The sequence below is a fragment of the Lissotriton helveticus genome, chromosome 11 (genome assembly GCF_964261635.1).
Source record: "Lissotriton helveticus chromosome 11, aLisHel1.1, whole genome shotgun sequence".
Classification (NCBI taxonomy): domain Eukaryota; kingdom Metazoa; phylum Chordata; class Amphibia; order Caudata; family Salamandridae; genus Lissotriton; species Lissotriton helveticus.
The window spans coordinates 802,055,997-802,082,545 of NC_136072.1; the positions used below are offsets into that span (position 1 = coordinate 802,055,997).

At 46.2% G+C, this 26,549-nt stretch overlaps 1 protein-coding gene across 3 annotated transcripts in view; it reads left to right on the forward strand.

Moving 5' to 3' along the window:
• LOC144791966 (cytosolic purine 5'-nucleotidase-like) overlaps window positions 1-26,549 on the forward strand; it is a 409,269-nt gene that overhangs the window by 327,126 nt on the left and 55,594 nt on the right. For all 3 annotated transcript variants that reach the window (XM_078666825.1, XM_078666826.1, XM_078666824.1), the window contains exons 9-11: window positions 217-300; window positions 4,947-4,991; window positions 24,378-24,488. In XM_078666825.1, coding sequence (XP_078522951.1) covers window positions 217-300; window positions 4,947-4,991; window positions 24,378-24,488 — 240 coding nt within the window. The remainder of the gene's footprint in view (window positions 1-216; window positions 301-4,946; window positions 4,992-24,377; window positions 24,489-26,549) is intronic.

Here is a 26,549-nt window from a genome sequence, read left to right on the forward strand (position 1 = left end):
AGGAGGATGGAAGGGTAAAGGGAACCTTTCTAGGAAAGGTCAGGTTTGCTCACTTTGTGCGCTGGTTGTAGAGGTATGGTTCAAGTGGGGGTTATTAAAATTTTTTAGCTACTCCTTGGTTGTGACCAAAGAAATGGGTTGGACGCGACACGGCGGCCCTGCTTCACGAGAGAGCACGTGGCAGACTCTGATGTGTGTCTGCTGTCTCTTTTCCAGGAGAGGATGCCTCTGTTGCTGAGCCGCATGAGAGAAGTGGGCAAGGTCTTCCTGGCCACCAACAGTGACTACAACTACACAAATGTGAGTACTCCTGATATTAGTACACCTAAACCACTCAGGTGAGTGTACCTTTATCCCGCCCCTGGTGTATGTTCATCTGTACCCCTGAAGTAGGTATATTTCAATACCTGGTGTGAGTACTTCTAGGCCCCTGATATAAGTATATCGAAACCCCTGAGTTGAGTATACCTTCACCCCTGGAGTGAGTATGTATTCTACCCGATATAAGTGCATCTGTACCCCTGAACACACCTCTCCCTCTGGTGTGAGTACTTCCCAACACCTGAGGTGTGTAGACCTCTACCCCGAATGCTAGAACTCTTCTACTAATAGCATGAGCACTCTTTCAGCCCTGATGTAATAACTGTTCTACTTCTAACATAAGTACTCTTTTACCCTGACATGAGTGTTCCTACTCTACCCCAGACATGAGTACTACCTCCTCCTTTACACCTGGTCTTGTAACTCTTCTACTCCTGACATAAGTACTCTTTTACCTGACATGAGTGTGCCTCTGCAGTCAACATGGGTACCACTCAACCCAGACATGAGTACTGCCTTCTCTATTACCCTTGTTGTTATAACTCTTCTACTTCTAACGTGAGTGCTCCTTTGCATTGAGGTGAGGCCTCGTCTGGCACTCATGTGAGTACTTGTACACTGCTGAGGTGGGCAGTCCTCTGCCACTGGCGTGAGTGCTCCTTTACCGCAATGTGAGTATTCCTCCAGCATTGACATGGGTACCCTTCTACCTGCCACCAGTATCCAAAAACCCGTCATGAGTACTCTTCTACCCCTGACTTGGACATTATCCAACCCTGAAATGATTACTCTTATACCCTTGTCAAAGGTGATCCTCTACCACTGAATAGGGAGTATATCTACCCCATTCCAGTACTCCTCTACTCCTAATATAAGGACTTCTCTACGCCTGATGTAAGTACTTCTTTACCTTAAGGCAAGTGATCCTGTACCGCTGATATGAGTACTTCTTTATCCTGAAGTATCACTTCTTTACCTCTAATGTATCTCCTCCCTATGCCTCGTGTGAGTACTCCTCTATCCAGATATTTATAACCATCTACCTGAAGCTAGTACTCTTTTACCCTGACGTGAATACTCCTCTGACCTGACATGTGTACTCCCCTACTTGTGTCATGAATATTCCTCTATTTTGATGGGAATACTCCTGTACCTCTGAAGTGAGTACTGCACTACGCCAGATGTGAATGAATACTCCTTTACTTCTGACATGCGTACTTCTGTACCCTGAAAAGAGGGTTTTCCATCCATTGGGTAACTAGTCTGCCCCTGGCATCAGGACTGCAGTACCCATGGAGGTGCATACATTTCTACTACTGAAGGTAGCACTGCTTTACTATTCAAGGAAGTACTTTGTCTCCCTTTGATGTGAGTTTTCTACCCTAGACACAAGTGTCACTCTACCGATAAGATCTTGTACCCTAGACGTCAATTCTTGTGTATCGATTAAGCAAACACTTGTCTACTCCTGACTGTGCAAGAGGAGGAAATACATCAACCGTATTTGGGACACCCCATAGCTCATGCTGAATGCATGCAGTTGATACAAGATACTCCATCCAATCTGACTACTTGACATCTTCACAGCGTCTGCAGTGCCTACATTAGCCCAGTGTGGCCGCTCTCCTTTGGATCTACTCTATGGCCCACAAGGCCTGTGTAAGGGCAGGCTACTTACCTGCTAAGGTTTTAAGTATGCTTTTACTCCCCATTTATTTTCATATCCTTTCAAAAGATCCCTCCCTATCAGCGAGAACCAAGTTCACCCCAACATTGCGGCCATTTTCAAAAGGTTGTGAATTAAAGGAGGGCACATTATGAAGAAATGAAAACTATTCCTAGTTACTAGTGGCCAGAGAGTTAGACAAGACTTTCTCCTTGGAATTGAGACGATGAAGACTCCATAGCCTTCCTTTTCCTAACCAGCCAAATAAGCTGTTTGTGTGATGCATTCTTCTGTCAGCCTAGCCAGACACATAATTCGAGCTAAGAGGAGAGCCCACCAACCACACTGCTGACCTCCAGTGCCTACGCCCACTCCAGTCTAAGCATAAGCTCTTCTAGAGCCCCGATCATCTCTCATAGAGCCATCTACAAGGCTGCTTTGTAAAGCTTCATGGGCCCAAACCACCCGTGCAGCTTAAAAAATGAATACATGCCCTAGAAAACCTCTCTTAGTATGCTTAAAGTTAATTATTGCACCAGCACCAAGGCCTACTAAGAATCCCTGCTTTTAACACAAGAGGACAATAACTCCAGCACAGTCCCCAATCGAACCAACAAACAAAATAAAGAAAGGTGTCCACCTTGTTGTCAGTTCCTTGGATCTAGACAGAGTATTGACCCCCACTCACATCGTCTAGTTCATCCAGTGACCTATTTGCTTTGTTTACTTTGACCTTCGGGACATAACAATGCAAGATCACCAATCAGCAGAAGGATGGAACACAAGCACGAGCTCCCAAGCCCTCAAAGTGTGCCACTAACATCCCTTGTATCGATTGTAACATTCTGGCCAGAGCCCAGACCTGTGGAAAACAGTCTTGATTATTAGCGGGACATTCTGCTTTCCTTCATTGTCCAAGGTTTGTTTGCTCTGCAGAGAACCTTGTGTTTGGGCTATCCTACCAAAGCTCTTAAATACAGTATTTCCTCCTCGTTTATTTGATGCCTTCTGGTAGACCCATTAGTTTGTAGCACCCAAAGTATTAGATAAACATTTGGTATAGACTTGTAAAGAAGCAGCCTTGAAATATTCTGATGATTAATGAGGCTGTAATGTAAGGTTTCTGTTCATTGGAAATGCTAGGTCTGAGGACGTCACCCTCAGTGTGGTCTGACAGGCAGGGAACAGCTGCTCATGTAAGCAGGTTTCACTTCGCATCTAGATAGTGGCATGTGGAGAAATTGGGTTGTTGGTCCTGCACAAAGATGGTGTCCAACCCGCTGTTGTTAGTGCCTTAAGAAGAAGGGCCCATTGTGACTGTCTGGGGTGCAAGAAACATAGCATCCAGTATCACAGCTCATGGGAGAGGCACCAATGCTCAATTTGAACCGGTGGTTACCAGTGCTCAGCACCGGCACTTAATTGACAACACCTGGACTTATGGCAGCTACCACATGATGGCGCTGTTTGTGTTATATAGAGATGAGCATAACAGTTGTTTATTAATCAAATAGACATTAAAACAAATAATACCTGCCTCCAAGCCATTCTTATAGCTTTGGGAGGCCTGAAACAGTCTGAATTGTCACACGTGTAGTAGTGTGATGGCTAGTAGTTGGGCATGTACTGTCATTGGCAGTGATGACAGTAGCAATACGTGAATACGTGGTGCAAGCTGGGGTGGCCTCCTGACGAGGGCCCTGGCACTTATTGTTTTACAAATTAAGCACAGGATCTTTTAGCTACAGAGCCATGCTGCAATTGCCCCTATTATCCGCTTAACATGATCACTAATTGTCATGATACTACACATGGCAAATACTTTCCTCACATCACTGCACTGGCCCTGCTTGGAATCACTTTCTTTTCCCATTAACTATTATTGCAATAAACCTGGGCAGCCTTTCTGTTCCAATTTGCCTTCCAGGAGTACTTACTTGAGAACCTTAAGGGCATATCTATGAGGCCCTTGCATCATGCTTGAACCACGCGACGTGGTACATGCACGACGCTAAGCCGCTAGTCATATTTATGAAGCCACGCAAAGCCACATTGCGTGGCTTTGAATGGCCTCGTAAATATGGAGTAATGCATAGCTGCTTAAAACACTCTATGCTTCTCTACTCCCATCTATGCCTCTCTAATCTACTTTATGCCACTCCTCTAATAAAACACTGCGTTTTATTACTCTGTGCAAGGGAGGCGTTCCATGGAAGTTGCGCAGGGTTTTCCCATGCAAATCCCAAGCTGCTTTTTGACGCATTCCCGTACCTGGGAATGTGTCAAAAAGATACGCCTTCCCAGGGGAAGTGTAACAAGGAGAAATATCTTTATTTCTCCTGGTTTCTTACCCTTTCTATGTGGGCTACATTCTGCTGCATACATAGAAAGAGGAAAAGGCCTGTATGGATTCTTTTTGTGCGGGAAGGTGTCCCTTCCTGCACAAAAACAATCCTGCTACAACACCATGGTGCAAGGGTGCCTGTGTTGGCGCTAGGCTGCCAAAACTTTGCCAGTGCAGGGGAAAAGGACAGGAATGCACCATATTGGATAAATACCATGCGTTCCTCCCTATTCCCTGTGGCGTAGCACAGCAAGGTGCTGCACTGCCCTACGTCGCCCTTCTCATAAATACGCACTTCTCATAAATATCCACCTGTTTCTGTATGTGAGCAGCCTTTAACCTGTATTCGCATCCTAGTCCACATTGGAGCAGCCCCTTGTTCTTAGATTCTCTCTTTCTGGCTTTGCCCGTGGGGAGCTCATCAATTTCCAGTCACTGTCTTTTCACAGTATAAGAGAAGCTTCTTGGCTCACAGCCACTGTTCTCATATTGCTTTTGTCATTTCCATTATCATTCCTGGGGACTGTTAACCACCTGCAGTAAGCCAAAAGTAACAAACACATTCCATCTTACCTCTAACTAGAGCTGATATTTTCTTGTGCTTTTTCTTCACAGGCCATTATGACGTACTTATTTGATGTGGATGATGGGTCACAGAAGGTGAGTCAAAAACTCAGCATGTAGACAAGTCAGCAAGCAAGTCCACTAACTTACTTAGGTTTGCCAAAGGCAGATGGGAGGGATAGTTGTTTATCTAATTAGGACCAGTTCAGGCCATAAATGCTGTTTTCTCCATTCCTTGCAAAGGAATAGAATCACGCCTTAACTCCAGGGACCAGAGGCAGCTGAGCTCCAGCAAACCGTGCCCAGATCTTGCTGGTTTCTGTCCCAGATTCTAGGGCAGCCATCCAAATATTCTATCTGAGCATGTGTTATTAACTCAAAAACACATTCAAAAGCCCTGCGTAGTCAATGCTTTCTTGGGTAGAATCATCCACTACTACTTAATAAAACAGAGAAGGAGAATAGAGGAAGAAAGGGGAGAAAAGGGAAAGATGAGTTATTGAAGACGGAAAGAGATAAAAGAGAGAAAGAGGAGAACTGTCTTTACTAACAATTGTTCAACTGTCAAGTTCATTTACTGAGCCCTGAGGTCTTGAGGTCCGACGGTTTTTCCAGTTGTCAGCATAGGTGTTATAAGTAATCTTGAGGGACACCAGGAAGTGAGGAAAGGTATGCATTGAAAATGTGCATCAATGGACTTCTTGAGGTCTTCCAAGATGGAGATTAATGCTTATTCACTGATTCGTCCAGGTCTGAATTCTATGTGTCTAACTTATTAGGAGCTCATATTTTCATAGCATTGTGGCTAAAGATACAGATGCTCTGCACACTCCTACAGTCTAGTTTTAAGCCCGGACATTTGCAACTTGTTTTCCTTCGAGGAACATCGAGACACAAGACCTGTTGTCACTTCTCTCTTGTTCCAAAATGCATCAACAGAAAGACTCCAACTCACATTGTTGTCTTCCCCCATCGGTATTGGTCATTCGAGACTCTGCTCTGAAGTATAAGCGTTAGATGCACAGGATTATTTTGTGTTCAGTTCCATTTCAGGTTCTGCTGCTCCCTCTTCCACTCGAGCAATGAAAATAACTTTGCATAGAAAAACATTCATTTTTCAGAATTGACTTCTCAAGTTGGATGCCCTTCATTAACGCCTTACCTGCGGCCGTTATTTCGGCGCAGTGCTGGGCGTTCCAAAGAGTGGGTGGGGCCGCGTCGGCTGTTGAACGTTCGCAGCACCAGCCAGGTAGTGCTCCGAACGTTCAGCGGCCGACGGCAGCAGCAATGGGGTTAAACCACGGCCATGACTTGCTGTTTCCCCTTTGAGGCTGGTCGAGATTTTCCTCAAGAATGGACTGAGTTATGGAATGCACTCCTTTCTATTTCTGTCCTAAATGCAACATGAAATATCCTTGGACCGATCGCCACAAGACCTGCAATGTCTACCCCTTCTTGGCAAGCAGAGAATCTTGCTGCGATGTTCACCTTCTGCAGTAGGAAGAATCTCAGACACAGGAGGGAGAGAAGGTGGGCACACTACAAGATGCACAGCGAGAGATGTGGGAATGACTTACATTTTCACTGCAGAAGAGTTAGCCCGCACAGAGGAGGAAGAGGCAAGGCCTCCCCACATCTGCCTGGTGCAGAAAGAACCCAAGGCCAGCTACTACAAGATCTCCGACTTCGAGGAAGAGATCAAATTCCTCGAGCCAGCACCACTGTAGGCACCAGCTTATACCACATGCAGCAGCTGCACCTCAAGGTCCATAAGCGACAAATGAATGAGGCAAAGTTGGGCGTTGAGCCCAGAGCCATGCCGGAAGAGGCAAAACCTTTGTAGTTCCACACCCCCAGAGGCTGGCTTGATTCGAGCAATGCCAAGGGCAACAACCCTCATCCTGTTCTGTCACTAAGAAGACTGACACATCATCGAAACCACTGCCACCTCAGCCCCCTGCTGGTGACGAGTCCCAGTCAGAGCCAAAGTCGCTGCCATAGAGACACCATCTCAGTGCCTGAAGTTAGCACCGTGGCCTCCTCTGACACCAAGGTCAGAGTGATCGATCTTTGAAAGAAATGCTGATGTCCCTGATGAAAAGCAGTAGAAAATGTGAATTCTCCAGGCACTGGCAAGAATGTTTTGCCATTGTGCAACATTCCGTCCATCATCTTGTGTGTTTTCCAGGCAAGAAACTCACCAGGCCTATTACATAAAACAGGTACCTTGCCTTTGAGGAAGAAATCCAGTCTACTCCTCCTCTGGCACCATCAAGCCCTAAGAGAGTTAGACATGTGGCTACTAGCCCTACATTCTTTCTACCGCCGCCCTCCACGCTTCTTCCATCATCACCTCCCTTACCTCCACACTGCCCACCACCTCACTCACAGGGTATGTACTCTAAATAGATCGTCCCGACTTCCCACAGGACCCAGATAAAGAGCCTTTTAGGCCACAGGAGGACAATGATCCTTGGGAGGGTTAATACTTCACCCTCAGAACGACCTAAATCTTGTGTCATAGACTGCGAAACTGTCTGCACCAGATGATACTACTGCGTACCATGCAGCAAAACAGTAGACTGCTCAATACCACCAAGTCAAGCTCCAACTTGTGGAGGAAGATAATGTCTTCCTCCTCAAAACATTGTCTAAAATGGAGCGGTCCATTATTTACCTTGCCATGCTGAAGGGCATATTAAAATCCACCACCAATACCTTTAAAGATCCATTTAAGGCCAGGGCGGTTATCTCTCAGATAAAAATAAATGTACAGGCCTGCCCCAGAGGATCTGGCTTATATCCGAGGGAACAATATACTCGATTCACTAGAAGTGGACACTGCCTATAAGAAGACCTCTGCACAAGCAACAGAGGATTCTCCTCTCCCTGATAAACAGTCAAAGAAAAGTTATGCTGTAGGCTGGAGATCCGCATTTGGGACGGCCAGTCAGTGTTAAATTGCCAACTCGGTGGGCCTCGTCTCCAGGTATGTTTGGTACCATCGGGAGGCTTCTGAGGAGCTCATAAAGCTTCTGCCTGAGGCTCAACGAAACAGAGAACGAGAGCTGGTCTCAAAGGGCAAAATATTTAGTAATGCCAACAAGAGGGCGACAGACAAGAGGGCGACAGACAAGAGGGCGACAGACAAGAGGGAGACAGACAAGAGGGAGACAGAGAGACAAGCAAGAGGGAGACAGACGGAGGGAGAGAGAGAGAGAGAGAGGGAGACAGACAGAGTGAGTGAGACAGAGGGAGAGAGATGGCGAGAGAGGGAGGGAGACAGCAAGAGAGGGAGGGAGACAGCAAGAGAGGGAGGGAGACAGCGAGAGAGGGAGGGAGACAGCGAGAGAGGGAGGTAGACAGCGAGAGAGGGAGGGAGACAGCGACAGGGGGAGGGAGACAGCGATAGAGGGAGGGAGACAGCGAGAGAGGGATGGATACAGCGAGACACGGAGGGAGCCACCGAGAGAGGGAGGTAGACAGCGAGAGAGGGAGGGAGACAGCGAGAGGGGGAGGGAGACAGCGAGAGAGGGAGGGAGACAGCGAGAGAGGGAGGGAGACAGAGAGGGAGACAGAGGATGACAGAGGGTGACAGACAGAGGGTGAGAGAGACCGAGAGAGACACAGAGGGAGGGCGGGTGACAGACAGAGGGCGAGAGAGACAGAGAGAGACACAGAGGGAGGGCAGGCGACAGACAGAGGGCAAGAGAGACAGACAGACAGAGAGACAGAGAGAAAGAAACAGAGAGAGACAAAGAGGGAGGGCGGGCGACAGACAGAGGGTGAGAGAGACAGACATACAGAGACGGAGAGAGACACAGAGGGAGGGCGGGCGACAGACAGAGGGCAAGAGAGACAGAGAGAGACACCGAGGGAGGGCGGGCGACAGACAGAGGGCGAGAGAAACAGAGAGAGACCGACAGAGAGAGAGAGACATAGAGAGAGACAGAGAGAGAGAAACAGAGAGAGACAGACAGAGAGAGAGAGACATAGAGAGAGACATAGAGAGAGAGACAGAGAGAGAGAGACAGAGAGAGAGAAACAGAGAGAGAGACAGAGTGAGTGAGAACCCCCCTTAGGTGGTTCAGGTTCTCTACGCTACGCTCGCTACACTGCATTACTGTGTCTCAAAATGATGCATCTCCAAAAAGTGTGTCCCCAACATGAAACGTTTGGAAAGCTGTGCCCTAGGGTATTTACAAAGTTTCTGACTGTCTTAGCAGCCCATCTTCCCATATATGCCATTCATGCGTTTTCGTACGTAGATGACCAGCTGATAAAGAGCAGCTGCAAACAGCAGTGCCTAGCACACACTCATCTAGCAGGGACGCTACTAACACAAACTTGGCTTTACCATCAAAGTCAAAAAGTAGCTTTTCCAGCCGCAACAAATTCAGCCTTTTCTAAGACCAGTCCTCAATGCATGGACATGGAAGGCATACCTCAACCAACAGAGCGTGATGGCAATCCAGCAGCTGCTGCATCTTTTTCAGACACACTGTCCTATCCCTGTCCACACTGTAATGAAACTGTTTGGATTGATGACTTATTGCATGGCAATTGTACCACATGCCAGGTTACAAATGTGCAGTAACAAGCGTGCCTCTTACACCAGTGGGCACAAATGGAAGGGTATTGGGAGAATCTAGTGTTGGTAACGCCAGACGCCCAGTGCCCAGCATTGTCTTCGTTGGTGGAACAGCAACAACTTGTTGCTCAGCAGGCCATTACTAAACACCCTTCCACAGGTAGCCCTCACCACCGATCCTTCTCGTGAGGTGGGGATCCCAACAGATGAAAATTCAAGACACTAGGGGCTCCACAGCACCAGGGTCGTCTCATCAACTACCTAGAGCTCCTAGCCATCAGAGCATTCCTCCCACTCTCTAGGGGGGAAACTGTATTAATAAAGACAGAGAACATGATGGCCATGTTCTACATCCAGAACTGGGAGGGAGGGGCACTGCCCCCAGCTCTCTCAACTGGCACAGTAGATTTTCATTGGGGAACTCAATGCAACATCCACCTGCTGGTAAAGCATCTACTGTGGCGATGAACGTTTGAGAGACCTGCTCAGCAGGATGCCTCAGCAGGTCAACAGGTCCAGGAGTGGGAACTACATTCTCCAGTCCTCCACAAGTAGTTCCAACAATAGATCTATTTGTCACTGCCGAAAATGCATTATGCCAAATCGTCGGTACCCTGTAGCTGCCGTCACACACATTCCATGGGCAATGCACTAGTGAGCGATATTTCCGTACACTTTTCAACCTCTTCACCTCATCTAACTCACTCAGATGTATAAGTGAGCTCCAAGTTCTCACAATGCAGGAACCATTAATTGAGGTCCATATATATATGGTAGCTCTTTATACTAACCCTGAATGTCTGCCTAAGCTTTTCTCATCATTTCGCATCAACCTAACTATTGAGCAAGCAGTGTATTCCCACAGCCAGTAGGTAGCTGACAGGGTGGTTCACACTCTGGATGTTAAAAGAGCACTTATGTAATATGTTGACATAACTGAACCATTCAGGAAGCCCAATCAACTTTTTGCAGCCTTTGCCAAAGCCCTCAAGGGGTATGGTATTTATAAATCTGGCATTACTAGGTGAATAGTTAAATGTATGAAAACCTGCTCTGCTAAAGCCTAGTGCACTTTACCTGTACAGCCAAAAGCACATCCTAGCCATAAAAAGGAGGATTATTGTCCTTTTTAGGTAATATCCGTCTCCTGGATATTTGTACGGCTGATGTTTGGTCAACGCTACATATTTTTACCAAGCTGTACTGTGTAGAAGTAGTATCATGTTGACAAGCTCTAGTTGGCCAGGCGGTATTAAGAACACTTTTTCAAACATCTGCATGATTTGCTAACTAGCCACCACTTTGGAGAGGTACTGCTTTACAGCCGCACCCACTAGGAACTGGAAAGGTTATCCTGTAACCATCTGTTTGTAGCATGGACGAATGTAAATTCACATGCACCCACCCTCCTCCAAAGAAGCTACCAATTATCACACGTTTTCCTTGTCTTTACTGTTCCCACTTTCTATTGCACAATACACTTTGTCTTTGAAACTACACTCAACTTACACTACACGCCCTCTGAGCAGAAACAAATCTGAGGTGAAGCTATTGTGCTGATGCATTCTGTAACGAAGGAAGAGCCACAACTATTCTTGTGAGTCAAACATCTTCGAAGAAAAATACGTTGCAAATGTCTGGAACTAGCACTAGAAAGCAGGAGTATGAAGAGCTTGCGAACCCACTGCAGTGCTCACTACAAACTGATGGTCACAGGGTAATTAAGATTTTCCTTTTTGATGACGCTAGAAATATGGGGAAACATTGCCTTTTCAATGAGGTTACGTACAAACCAAGTAAAATTATATGCAAGTCAAAGGGTCCATTGGATCTTAAGGATGGGTTAATGTAAAATGTTTTTAGGTCAACCTGGAACTCTTTGGTGGACAGGGGGGATTGTAGTTTTCTGTCATTCAGTGGCAGCAGAGGAGTCCAGGAGTATGCTTTCAAAGATGTTTGGAGGGCACAAGATAGCCTATGAACCTGCAGTATTTATACTTTTGATTAGTGCGTTAGTTTCTTTTTCTGTTAGTAGGTTTAAGAAGAAACCTTTAAGTTGTGTGGGGGAGATAGCTTGCTTTGGTGACATTTTCAACTGGGAGTGGGATTCAAGATTATAAGCTTTTTTTTAATGAAGTGCTCAGCAAGAGATTTTAGAGTTCCTGTGTATCTTTTACACTGTTTATAGTGCAAGCTAGGGTGGTTGGACATGTAAAATCTGAGATAGGAAGTGATTAGAGAAATGTCCTGAGTGATGATTTGTAGTTTCTGCACTTCATTGGAAGCTACTTTTAAAACTCTTGATTTTCTTCATTGCCTTTCAAAGCATCTATTTTCATTTCTTCAAAAAATTACATCAAAATTGATGAATCCACCTTTCATCAATAAGATGGGAAACATGGTGTGGCAAAAGCCACTGTGAGCTATGCATTGAACTGCTTTATGGGCATTGCAGGGCCCTGGGGAAGAGATGCACTGAGATGTAATTGAAAAGCGTTTGTATAAAAAAGTTTTTCCATTGTCTCGCAGTTGTAGTTGTGAAAAGACCTACAGTAGGCTGGGCTGGATTCAAGCAAGCCGGGCTGAAGAAGGCTGTAATGCCAGAAACCGGTCCTCGGAAGCTTGTTTCTGGTCCAGGGAAGCATGGCAGTTCGGGCTGGACTGTTCCCATGAGGCACAGGGTCAGACTGATTTGCATATAGCCATGTCTGAACTGGGGTGGCAGAGTGGGCTAAAGAACGGTGATGGATTAAACCCAGATCTGCTGACTGGGTGTGAGTGTTTGATTGGTCCAGATGCTCCATCCATCACCACCTCTTTTGTACCGCTTTGGGCGCCATGGGGAGGCCGAGACTGAAAAAATGATATGGTGATCACTCCAAGTAGTGGGGTTATGTCTAACTAAGAGCAATTGCCTTGTGGTGAAGATTGCATCAAAGGTGTGGCTGGTGAAGGGCACCGATTATAATGCAAGATAGATGGTTGTTGTATCACCTAGTAGAAGTTGTGATCTCAAGTCGGTTATTAAACAATGAATATTTTGATATGGCTGCAAGGGCAGTGTAGACTTTGATCAAATCTTGAGATTGACTCAATAATCACTGAAGACCACTTTGTTCATTCCTCTGGTTGGCATGGCAGCCAAGATGAAATTGTTAATTCCTCTTGTCTGGTATGTAAATAGGTATTCATAGCATATGTTGGCTGCAGATACACATGCTATGCACACTACTGCCATCGAGTGTTATGCCTGGAATCTGCAGGTTTTTTTCTCTTGAGGAAGTCTTTTTATGTAGACATCATGCGTTGTGCATCCTCCTCCTCGAGATAATGCGCATGTTCAATGGCTCTTTTGTTAAATTCTTTTTTTACGCCATCGGGCTCAGATGAACTGCATTGGAGCTATGTGCAACTTCGACGCCCTTGCGGCCTACAGACGCCTAACGGCTAGATCGAGTTGCAACTCGTCTATGGCAACATTCACTTGGCTCCTCCCACCGTTGGAACTGTGTAAGATTCTTTCAAAAGCACAGAATTCACCCGGCTTTGACACTATAGCCTTCTACAAACCTGTTGAGAATGTTTGGCTCCATGTAATGAAGGGTAAAATGGAAAGCCTTTTTTTAAAGTGCCCTCGCTGCAGGGAAAAGAACAATTACTCCAACATCCACAACGTGTGCAACCTTTGTCTGTCCCCAAGCATAAAGAACAGGACTGCACCACCTGCAACCTATTAAAAAATAAAAAGACATTCAGAAGTAGATGGTACCGCAGACTAGCTCATAACATGGAGATGACAGCGGAGGCTGAGTTCTCCTCAGAAGAAGCCCACAAGCTCCAGCCGGAGTGGGTTACATCATTGCCAGCTCCCACTGCGTTACCTCCGATGAGTCTAGGGAGGCAGAAGAGTCGGATATGCAGGTCCAGGACACTATGCACCAGACTCCACAACTAAGGTTGTGGCCCAAGATGAAGACAACACTGCATGGCATGAGTACAATTGACCCACCCCACATAAAAACACTACATAAACCTCTCCCACCATGGCAACATCCGCCACAACCCTCGGGCCGACACCAAGAGCTAGCCAAGACAGGATGAGAACATTCTCTATCCCAACCGGGCATCAAGGCATAAGGAGAAGCATGGAGCCGACATCAGGTGGATATCAATCCCGAAACAACCATCAACCTTAGCACAGACATCGGCACCAGCCAAACCTCCATGCCACGCTTCGGCAACGGACAGAGATTCAGAGTTGCAAAAACAATTGGTGTCGAGCCATACACAGCCGAAACACTCCTCAACTAAAATGAACGGGAAAGAACAAGGCCACTGCACGATGCCGAAAAATACCTCAGCTTTTATGATGCTGAAAACAAAGGTGCCTTCTTCAGTAACAAAAACGGCACCTGAGAAGCAGACGAAGACACCACATAAGCTCATATTCCAAGAGGAGGAAGGCAATGTCTTCAAAGACCTCCAAGAGTTTCTGCAGAAACGCCATCAGACAGAAACTTCCTAGCAACAAATCCAAGACTTGGATGTTACACAGCCATTGCCAAGAGTGACACCAGAGCATAGAGCCACAAGTCCCATGCCACAAAGTAGACCAATATCACCAGGCACTAGGTCACCTTGGCCCACTCACAAAGCAGAGGGATTAGACAGCCCTGACCATAAGACTTATTATTCTGATTCACAGGGAGACCAGCAGCAAAGCCCAGACTCATGGGATGACTATGATGTGGTCCTTCCAGATTTGGAAATAGAACCAACTATCCCAGCCCAGGCAACTTCGCCAGATGACACCTCTTTGAATCACAGTGTAATACAGCGGGCAGCAGAGTATCATAAATTACCACTGCACAGTACAGAAGAGGAGACAGATTTTCTGGTCAAGACACTCTCCAGGAAAGAGTGCAGTACCTAGCAGTGATAGACTCAATGACTTAACTTTCCAAGGAAATCTTTGAAGACCCAGTGAAATCAAGGGTACTAACACCCAGAATCGAGAGGAAATACAGACCTTCACCCTCAGACCCTCTCTGCATCAGAGGTCACCCTACTGCCAACTCCCTAGTGATAACTACGGCATGCAAAAGAGCAGTATCACAAAGCACTGGGGATGCTCTACCTCCCAAAAAGGAAAGTAAGCGCATTGACGGAGTGGGTAAAAGGGTTGCTACAGGTCATGCCAATCACTGGAGGATTGCTGTCTCGGTGGCCCTCCTAATGCACTACAACAGAGCTACCTGAGACAAAATGGAAGAGCTCTTTCAGCACCCCCCTGAGTTGTATAAAAAGTAATGAAAGATTTATTTGCAGAGTGCAGAAAAATATCCAATGCAACAAAACGATGTATTCTAGACTGCGCAGACACAGCTGCAAGAGGGATCAATTCATCAGTAATGCTTCACAAACATACATGGCTTTGCCTCACAGGATTTAAACCAGAAGTGCAACAACACATCTTAAACATCCCATTCGATGGAGAGCACCCTCTTGGTCTGGAGGTTGATAAACAAATTGAGAAAATAAAGAAGGACACAGAGGCCACAAAATCAAGGGGAGCCTTGCAGTCTACAGTGCAGAAGCACTGGGCCTTTCGAATGTACCAAGGAAGAGGGCCCTCAAAGAATAACACCCCAAAGACCCCACGTTATCAGCACCAATAGCAACAATACCACCAACAACCGGGGAAAGAATAATACAGAAGTGGTTTCAAATCAAGAGGTAAAGGTAAAGAAACACCAGCAAAGGGAGCCTCTACCTCCAAGCAGTGACTTACCAACCATTCCCCCCAATCACACATCACCTGTTGGGGAAGGCTACAACAATTCCATCAGTTGTGACCAGAAGTAACATCAGATCAATGGGTGCTAGTTAGGAGTATTGCTTAGAACTGAAAAGTCAACCAACAAATATCCCACCATGCACACACACCCTTAATCCTCATCACCTATACCTGCTGAAAGAAGAGGTAAAGGCGCTCCTCAAAAAAGGGGCCATAGAACCTGTCGCATTCAAACATCAAGGAATGGAAGTATACTCCCTATACTTTCTAATACCAAAAAAAGGATGGAACGCTTCATTCCATATTAGACCTGCGCCCACTCAATTTGCACATCCTGTCTGAACACTTCCACGTGGTGACTCTACAGGGTGTGATACCACTTCAGGAGGGCGACTTCATGACAGCATTAGATCTAAAGAACATATGCTTTCATATACCAATCTACCCAGCACATCACCGGTACCCCTGGTTTGTGGTAAGTAGATGTCATTATCAGTTCAAGTGCCACCATCTGGGGTAACAAGAAATGTCTTCAAAAAGGGGGGTGGTGATGGACAGAGTATCTGAATTAAGCAGAACACTCCTATCCAGTCAAAAGATCAGGGCTTGATCCATCACCATTTTTTAGCTCACTGCACCATCCCAGTTCAGAACCTGGCTACATGCAAATTAGTCTGACCCTGGCCCAGTGCATCATGGGAACAGGGCAGACCAAACTACCAAGCCAATTCTTTACTGGAAAGGAAACAAGCTTCCGGGGACCGGTTTCTGGCATTACAGCCGTCTTCGGCCCGGCTTGCTTGAATCCTGATGGTGCAGTGAGCAAGGGACTCACATCTGAGCATACCCTTCCACACTTGTGGTGGCCAAAACGATTCAAAAAGGGGGGTGGTGATGGACAGAGTATCTGAATTAAGCAGAACACTCCTATCCAGTCAAAAGATCAGGGCTTGATCCATCACCATTTTTTAGCTCACTGCACCATCCCAGTTCAGAACCTGGCTACATGCAAATTAGTCTGACCCTGGCCCAGTGCATCATGGGAACAGGGCAGACCAAACTACCAAGCCAATTCTTTACTGGAAAGGAAACAAGCTTCCGGGGACCGGTTTCTGGCATTACAGCCGTCTTCGGCCCGGCTTGCTTGAATCCTGATGGTGCAGTGAGCAAGGGACTCACATCTGAGCATACCCTTCCACACTTGTGGTGGCCAAAACGATTCAAAAAGGGGGGTGGTGATGGACAGAGTATCTGAATTAAGCAGAACACTCCTATCCAGTCAAAAGATCAGGGCTTGATCCATCACCATTTTTTAGCTCACTGCACCATCCCAGTTCAGAACCTGGCTACATGCAAATTAGTCTGACCCTGGCCCAGTGCATCATGGGAACAGGGCAGACCAAACTACCAAGCCAATTCTTTACTGGAAAGGAAACAAGCTTCCGGGGACCGGTTTCTGGCATTACAGCCGTCTTCGGCCCGGCTTGCTTGAATCCTGATGGTGCAGTGAGCAAGGGACAGACTAATTTGCATATAGCCAGGTTCTGAGCTGGGATGGGGCAGTGAGATAAATAACGGTGATGGATCAAGCCCTGATCTTTGGACTGGGTAAGAGTGGTCTGCTTAATTCAGACACTCTGTTCATCACCACCCCCTTTTCTGTATCGTTTTTGGCCACTATAGGTGTGGCAGGGTATACTCAGACATGAGTCCCTTTCTCACTGCTCCATCAGGATTCAAGCAAGCCGGGCCGAAGAGGCTGAAATGCCAGAAACCGGTCCCCGGTAGCTTGTCTCCTTTCTGGTGAAGAATTGGCTTGGTAGTTTGGTCTGCCCTGTTCCCATGATGCACTGGGCCAGGGACAGACTAATTTGCATATAGCCAGGTTCTGAGCTGGGATGGGGCAGTGAGATAAATAACGGTGATGGATCAAGCCCTGATCTTTGGACTGGGTAAGAGTGGTCTGCTTAATTCAGACACTCTGTTCATCACCACCCCCTTTTCTGTATCGTTTTTGGCCACTATAGGTGTGGCAGGGTATACTCAGACATGAGTCCCTTTCTCACTGCTCCATCAGGATTCAAGCAAGCCGGGCCGAAGAGGCTGAAATGCCAGAAACCGGTCCCCGGTAGCTTGTCTCCTTTCTGGTGAAGAATTGGCTTGGTAGTTTGGTCTGCCCTGTTCCCATGATGCACTGGGCCAGGGACAGACTAATTTGCATATAGCCAGGTTCTGAGCTGGGATGGGGCAGTGAGATAAATAACGGTGATGGATCAAGCCCTGATCTTTGGACTGGGTAAGAGTGGTCTGCTTAATTCAGACACTCTGTTCATCACCACCCCCTTTTCTGTATCGTTTTTGGCCACTATAGGTGTGGCAGGGTATACTCAGACATGAGTCCCTTTCTCACTGCTCCATCAGGATTCAAGCAAGCCGGGCCGAAGAGGCTGAAATGCCAGAAACCGGTCCCCGGTAGCTTGTCTCCTTTCTGGTGAAGAATTGGCTTGGTAGTTTGGTCTGCCCTGTTCCCATGATGCACTGGGCCAGGGACAGACTAATTTGCATATAGCCAGGTTCTGAGCTGGGATGGGGCAGTGAGATAAATAACGGTGATGGATCAAGCCCTGATCTTTGGACTGGGTAAGAGTGGTCTGCTTAATTCAGACACTCTGTTCATCACCACCCCCTTTTCTGTATCGTTTTTGGCCACTATAGGTGTGGCAGGGTATACTCAGACATGAGTCCCTTTCTCACTGCTCCATCAGGATTCAAGCAAGCCGGGCCGAAGAGGCTGAAATGCCAGAAACCGGTCCCCGGTAGCTTGTCTCCTTTCTGGTGAAGAATTGGCTTGGTAGTTTGGTCTGCCCTGTTCCCATGATGCACTGGGCCAGGGACAGACTAATTTGCATATAGCCAGGTTCTGAGCTGGGATGGGGCAGTGAGATAAATAACGGTGATGGATCAAGCCCTGATCTTTGGACTGGGTAAGAGTGGTCTGCTTAATTCAGACACTCTGTTCATCACCACCCCCTTTTCTGTATCGTTTTTGGCCACTATAGGTGTGGCAGGGTATACTCAGACATGAGTCCCTTTCTCACTGCTCCATCAGGATTCAAGCAAGCCGGGCCGAAGAGGCTGAAATGCCAGAAACCGGTCCCCGGTAGCTTGTCTCCTTTCTGGTGAAGAATTGGCTTGGTAGTTTGGTCTGCCCTGTTCCCATGATGCACTGGGCCAGGGACAGACTAATTTGCATATAGCCAGGTTCTGAGCTGGGATGGGGCAGTGAGATAAATAACGGTGATGGATCAAGCCCTGATCTTTGGACTGGGTAAGAGTGGTCTGCTTAATTCAGACACTCTGTTCATCACCACCCCCTTTTCTGTATCGTTTTTGGCCACTATAGGTGTGGCAGGTTATACTCAGACATGAGTCCCTTTCTCACTGCTCCATCAGGATTCAAGCAAGCCGGGCCGAAGAGGCTGAAATGCCAGAAACCGGTCCCCGGTAGCTTGTCTCCTTTCTGGTGAAGAATTGGCTTGGTAGTTTGGTCTGCCCTGTTCCCATGATGCACTGGGCCAGGGACAGACTAATTTGCATATAGCCAGGTTCTGAGCTGGGATGGGGCAGTGAGATAAATAACGGTGATGGATCAAGCCCTGATCTTTGGACTGGGTAAGAGTGGTCTGCTTAATTCAGACACTCTGTTCATCACCACCCCCTTTTCTGTATCGTTTTTGGCCACTATAGGTGTGGCAGGGTATACTCAGACATGAGTCCCTTTCTCACTGCTCCATCAGGATTCAAGCAAGCCGGGCCGAAGAGGCTGAAATGCCAGAAACCGGTCCCCGGTAGCTTGTCTCCTTTCTGGTGAAGAATTGGCTTGGTAGTTTGGTCTCCCCTGTTCCCATGATGCACTGGGCCAGGGACAGACTAATTTGCATATAGCCAGGTTCTGAGCTGGGATGGGGCAGTGAGATAAATAACGGTGATGGATCAAGCCCTGATCTTTGGACTGGGTAAGAGTGGTCTGCTTAATTCAGACACTCTGTTCATCACCACCCCCTTTTCTGTATCGTTTTTGGCCACTATAGGTGTGGCAGGGTATACTCAGACATGAGTCCCTTTCTCACTGCTCCATCAGGATTCAAGCAAGCCGGGCCGAAGAGGCTGAAATGCCAGAAACCGGTCCCCGGTAGCTTGTCTCCTTTCTGGTGAAGAATTGGCTTGGTAGTTTGGTCTGCCCTGTTCCCATGATGCACTGGGCCAGGGACAGACTAATTTGCATATAGCCAGGTTCTGAGCTGGGATGGGGCAGTGAGATAAATAACGGTGATGGATCAAGCCCTGATCTTTGGACTGGGTAAGAGTGGTCTGCTTAATTCAGACACTCTGTTCATCACCACCCCCTTTTCTGTATCGTTTTTGGCCACTATAGGTGTGGCAGGGTATACTCAGACATGAGTCCCTTTCTCACTGCTCCATCAGGATTCAAGCAAGCCGGGCCGAAGAGGCTGAAATGCCAGAAACCGGTCCCCGGTAGCTTGTCTCCTTTCTGGTGAAGAATTGGCTTGGTAGTTTGGTCTGCCCTGTTCCCATGATGCACTGGGCCAGGGACAGACTAATTTGCATATAGCCAGGTTCTGAGCTGGGATGGGGCAGTGAGATAAATAACGGTGATGGATCAAGCCCTGATCTTTGGACTGGGTAAGAGTGGTCTGCTTAATTCAGACACTCTGTTCATCACCACCCCCTTTTCTGTAACAAGAAATGTCTACAGGACACCTAGACCACTATCAATCTCTTACATAAATTGGGATTCACAATAAATGCAACAAAAGCCCATTTACTGCCACTTCAAAAACTGCCTTTTCTTGGAGCCATTCCTAATTCAGTCACAGCAAAAGCGTATCCCAATCCGCAGAGGGTTCTCAATCTCCAGAACCAATCGGCTCTTTTTCAGCCACATGGTAGCCTCCCAGTCAAGATGGTGCTGAGTCTCCAAGGAATTATGTTGACTTGCATAGCAATAGTTCCACATGCACGGCTACATATGTGACCCCTACAGGAGTGTCTAGCATCTCAGTGTTCAAAGGCGGTGGCAACTTTGTGGATCTATTGTTGGTTTCACCAAGGGTCCAACAGGCACTAAAATGGTGGGATACACAGAGCTTCAGGGACCCAATTCCCCAAGTGACAATCACTACAGATGCATAAATCATGAGTTGGGGTGCTCACACGGAGGACATTACAGTACAGGGTTAGTGGCCTGCACATCAACAGAAGTTTCACATCAGTGTCCTAAAGCTACTAGCCATACAGCTGGCACTCAAATCTTTTCTACCCAACACAATTGGGAAACATTTTCTTCTACACACAATTGTCGTGTAGTTCCTATAAAACCTTTACAGGATCTGTGCGTTCGGACAGCATTCTCTGTAGGATTGGTGTCGGACTGATTCTGAACACCCCCACTGAGTATGTTGGCCTTCTGTATTAGCTAGCTCACAGTGCCACTAGAATCTCCTCTTACCAAGGAGAGAATAGTTCTGGGCAACCATCGAACATGACAACCCTGATCCCTCAGGACCGTCGGAACAATATACCACTTTTCGCCCAGTCACTCGTGCTTACTCAGTCTGTCTTAGAGAGATACACAGAATAAACAGGCTGGGCGTTTTCAATAATAAGTATTTATTGAACAGTTGTTATTTTGGTGTAAAATAGATTAGTTGCAACAACCGTTAGACAGTAAAAGATATAAATGATTAGCAGTACTATGAAAGTGAACGGATGGTATAGCTCTACCATCTTGCAGTAATCATGAATACATAGGAGTATATAAAAGACATGACACTAAAATGATGCATACTCCTACGATGCCTACCTATTTAGCTGTGTACCTACCATGTGTGTAGGTGTTAAGCCAGGAATCCCTCTAGGATAAAGTCAACCCCATTACCTGAAGAGAGAGACTGTGGGACCCCGTCCTGGTCTCGAGTTGGACACCCCACAAGGGATTTTTTTTAGACCACTGTAAGCTGAATTGTCTTCATGCAGGAACCTCGGCGTCTCTGTTCAGTGTGTCAGCTGCTCTCCTCTGTCTATCTTAGCAAGATGTGATCTATATATATATCCATAGGTCTCACCGGGGGTCCTACCTCCCTTGTATTACTGTGTCGGCCTGAGGATCACGTCGGGCATGAACTTAATACATAGATATTATACAGGAGATGGTAGTCCCACTGTGCTTCCAAGAATCCGCATGCATAATGTATGATGTTTCGAACTAGGGAAAACCCTCGTTCTGAATGCAGTGTTGTATCTAGGTAAAAGGTCAGTCCCTGTAAACTGTTCTAAGTGTAATGTAGGGAAGAGTATAGGTGAAGGGTAACAAAGTTTCCTGGGTCTATATTATGGTACCTATATGGAATATAACATAATATGACAGCAATATACTGCATCTACAAATAGGGAGGGACACATTCATTGAGGCTGTTTCAACTGGCACAGCTCACATGGATATGGGCTATCAGTCACAAAATCCACCTCCTGGTAAAATACATACCAGAAGATGGCAACTCAGTAGCAGACCTACTAAGCAGGATACAACACTAGTCCATGAAGGAAATTCCACACTCAAGACCTACACACATACTTCCAACAGTGGGGAACATCAGCTATAGATCTCTTCGCCACCGCAGAAAATGCAAAGTGCCAAAACTTCACTTCCAGGCACACATATCCACATTCCAAGGGCAATACTCTAGGTAGGGAGGAACAGGTCAGGGATATTTGCGTACAAATTTCCTCCTCTCCCACTGATTCCATATCTGGTCAGTAACTCAGACAAATGTCACTCAAAATGATCCTCTTAGCTCCAACATGGGCAAGGCAGCAATGGTCCACAACACTACTAGAGGTGTCCCTCGTACATCACAAGACATCACAAGAAGCGTCCCATCATTCCATATCTTCTCACCCACAGCAAGGGCAGAGTCAGGCACTTGAACACACAGCAACTCAACCTTGCAATCTGGCTTCTGAGGTTGTACAGTTTGGGTACTTGTACTTACGACCAGAATGCATCTGTAGGAAGCAAGACGACCAACCACAAGGGTGTGTTACGCGACGAAATGGAAATGCTTTGCACACAATTGTGCTGCACACAACATAGACCCTTGCATTCCATCTGAACAACAACTAGCATGTTACTTGTTACATCTTCAGAAATTACATCCAGCATATACTTCTGTAAGACTGCATTTAGCAGCAATCGCATCCTATCTACGAAACAGAGGCCGTCAATCTCTTATTCGGATTCCAGTAAAAAAAAGCTTTTATGGTGGGACTGAAAAGAGTGATTCCACCACGAGTAGCTCCTGTACTATCATGGAACCTAAACATAGTGCTAACACGACTAATTTCCACACCTTTTGGATCTTTGCATAAATGCACATTGCAATTTCTATAATAGAAAGTGGCTTTCCTCGTTGCAATTAAATCGCTAAGTAGAGTTAGTGAAATTCATGCACTAACTATAGCGGAGCCTTCCTTTCACCTTTTCACTTAAATCAGACACTAGATCCACCAGATTTCTTCCCAAAACCAGAGACAGTGTCAGAAAGGGCACTAGAAACACTCAATGTTAAATGGGCCCTCTTGTACTATATGGAACGAATCTGGACCTTTCGGATAACACAACTATTTGTAGCTTTTTTAAACCCAAGGAAGGGTAAAGCCATCTCAAAAGCAGGAATTGCTAAATGGATTGTTAAATGCATCTAAATTTGCTACATAAAAGCAAAACGAGGGCAACCCACAGCTCCAAGGGCTCACTCGACAAGGAAAAAGGGAGCATCAATTACCTTCTTTGGGAATATCCCGCTAAAAGACATTTGTAAAGTGGCTACCTGGACAAACCCACACACTTTCACCAAACACTACTGTGTGGATGCAGATGACAGACACAAATCGCTAGTGTGACAAACAGTTCTATTCACATTATTTCAAGCAAATACACCATCTAATGCCTATACAGTCTATGCATCGCATGTGTCTCTGCAGCCAACACGTGCTACGAATGGAGCATGTTTCTTACCCTGGAAGCATCTATTCGTAGCGTGTTGTGCCACAGATTCACATGCACCCTCCTGCCTCCCAGCTGGTATCAGATGGTGTCAACAGTTGACAACATTGAAGCATGTTTAACAGCGAACGCTAACCCAGCAGACTATATCCTCACTCCCCGCATGACAGGGAAAAATATTACAATTTAACAAAGGAGCCGTTGAATATGTGCATTACGTCGAGGAGGAGGAGACACAATGCAAGAAGTCAATAGTCAAAGACTTCCTCGAGAAAAACAACTTGCAGAATCCGGGCCCAACACTAGATGGCAGGAGTGTGCAGAGCTGTGAATTTGCAGCACCACCTGCTACGAATAGTTGCTTACAGGGCAAGTAGCTTACTCCATAATGTTGAGTCATCTGGTCTTTGGGACTAAAGGGATTTGATTGTTAGTTGCTTTTGTCCGATAGGCAGGATAAAGATATTTAGCGCAATGCACTGCTTGTAGTCTGACAGTACTGTTGCGGGCAAAAACTCTGGGTAGTTTGAATTGTGAGAAGGGAGGCGGTGAGAATGAGGACATTGAGTTATAAGTTGGTGGGTGTGACGGGTTAAGCAATGCTCATGCTGGAGATATTTTGTTTTTTGAACAGATTGGTCTTCAGCTGTTTTTAGATTCCTCCTGGTGTACATGAGCCCTTGGAGCCAACTAGATTGTCTGTGTTTTAGAATGTTTAATGTAATGGATTTTGGGGTTCAAAAATTTTTGGGATATCAGAAAACTAACAGTGGGATAAGAATAAAATTGATGGAAACGAGTGAGCAGAATGTTTTCTAAAAAAGCAGAGAAGAAATGGGGCGATTGGATAGGTGAGGAAAGCAATAATAAGAATAGAGATAAGCAGAGGTCTACGCTCAGTCCCCTCACCCTCGTACAGCTAAGCTGTTGACAAATGAGTAAAGAATCCCTCCTGGGGGCTGCCTGTTCTCTAAATCTGTCTCCGTTCTGTATTTCTTGTTCATGCAGGATCACAACGCACCTCGACGGTCCTGGCGCACCTACTTTGACCTAATTGTTGTGGACACACGCAAACCGTTATTCTTTGCCGAGGGGACAGTTTTGCGCCAGGTGAACACGGTAGGTGCAGCCTCAAGTATTACATTTAGTGTCTAGCTGATAAAATGCCAGAGGTTTCTTTAGCTTCTATCCTGCACCTGGGACCTACTTATCTATACTTTAATGTAGCATAGGAAGACCACCAGTTGAGTCAGTGAATAATGCTAACAGTATGCACACTCTGAAGGTTGAGCATTATCTGTGTCTGTAAAAGAGAACACATGTCTGACAAATCTGTGATTGAATGATCAGCTGTGTAGTTTCATGTGGTTTTCTGACTTGCTCAGATGGCACAGTTCAAAGTCAAATTATTTTAAAGTATTGCTGGCTTAGGATGGATTGTAAAAGGGAAACAATTTAAGTATGTCAGTTGCTGAATGAGCATTACAAAGAGTCTTGGTTGACACCAAGAAAAAAGTGACAAGGAAATGTTGGAGCAGAGCTAATATTTTATTACCTGAATAGAAGAAAAGTACACTTCTGACTTTTTATCAGGGCTTCCTGCCAGAAAATGGAGATAATCAAGAGGTGCCTGGGGGTGGAATGAAATTAATCGCCCTTATTTTTTGCTATGTATTTATTAGGAGCTCCACCACTATCTACTGGGGTGGTATGGCAGAATATAGAGTAAAAAAATATTGTTCTGCCAAAATGTGCTCTCAATATTGACTACCACAATATTGCGAAGGAAAATATATATATACATGGAAGTAGTGTGTAGTTATAATTATGACCTAGTTACCATGCAATGTTTATTTGTTAAATGCACTATCAAACACAAGGGTATCCTGGTACTGAGCAGGTGTGTGTGCTTAGCCCTAACTATTATAGGTTGGTTAATTGAAAAGCCAGGTCTTTAACTTCTTGCAAAATTCAAGAAGAGAGGATGAGACTCTGATGTGGATTGGGAGGTCATTTTATGATTAAGGAGTGATGTAAGAGAACGCATGTCCTCCTGAGCTGGTCTTGTGTATGCATGGGATGTCTGCAGGTAGTAGTCCTGGGAAGCAGAGGTGTCAGGAGATTTGACCATTTAGGTAGGTGGGGTTTGAGTTGTGTAGAGCCTTGAATGCGTGTGTAAGAAATAGGGTTGAGTGAAGAATTCCGCTTCACCAGCGGAGTTTGGAGAGTTTTGTCTACTCCACGCGGAGTTCCGAAAAACTCAACAAAGTCATGTGGATTGGAGTGTTTTCTCTTGAGCGACTCGCCAATGTGTTAAGTTGGCGAGCTCTCACGAGGAAAAATTGTGCGCAATACCTCCTCATGGTGAGATTTCTAAACGCGGGTGGTCGCAGCAGGTCACGACAAATCTGCCGCTCGCATTGAGGAAGCTTCTACTTAAGTAGATTGCCTACTCTCGGGCAACAGTGCCCTTTGGCGCGACACATAGTGTCGTTCACACTGATTTTACAGCGCCGGACAAACTCCCGGCGCTAAAAACCAGTGTGAGCCATGCGAACTAACAGACTCCGCCGCTGGCACGGAACTCCCGGCATTTCACGAAGTTCTGAAGAGTAAAAATCTGTGAACTCCATCCAGGCCTAGTGAGAAGTTTGAATTGAGCGTTTTTGTGTATCGAAGCCAGTGTAGTTCAGTTCCTTGAGGTGTGGAATGGTGTTAATTCTGTATAGGAGGTTGAGTATAAGTCTGGCGGTTGGGTTCTGAATGGTTTGTAGTCTTCTAGTGAGTTGCTTGATGATTCTCGCTTAGACGGTGTTCCCGTAGTCCAACTTGTTGGTGATTAGGGCACGAGTGACAGATTTCCTAGTGATGCTTGAGAGCCATTTGAAGATGTTCCTCAGCATCTTCAGGATATAGAAGCAGGATGCGGTGACAGCGTTGACTTGTGCTGTCATGTCCAGCTTGCTGTTGATGATAATTCCCAGATTTCTGGCATGGGTTCTCGCTGTGGGTGTGGGTCCGAGTTCAGCTGGCCACCAATTGGAGTCCCATGCTGAGGTGTTCAGCTTGAAACAGTTGGCTTTCATCCAGTTGGCAACTTCAGTCATGCAGGGGGTGAACTTGTTTCATGTGTTGGGGGTCTTGTATGAAAGGGAGAGTATGAGTTGCATGTCAGCGTAT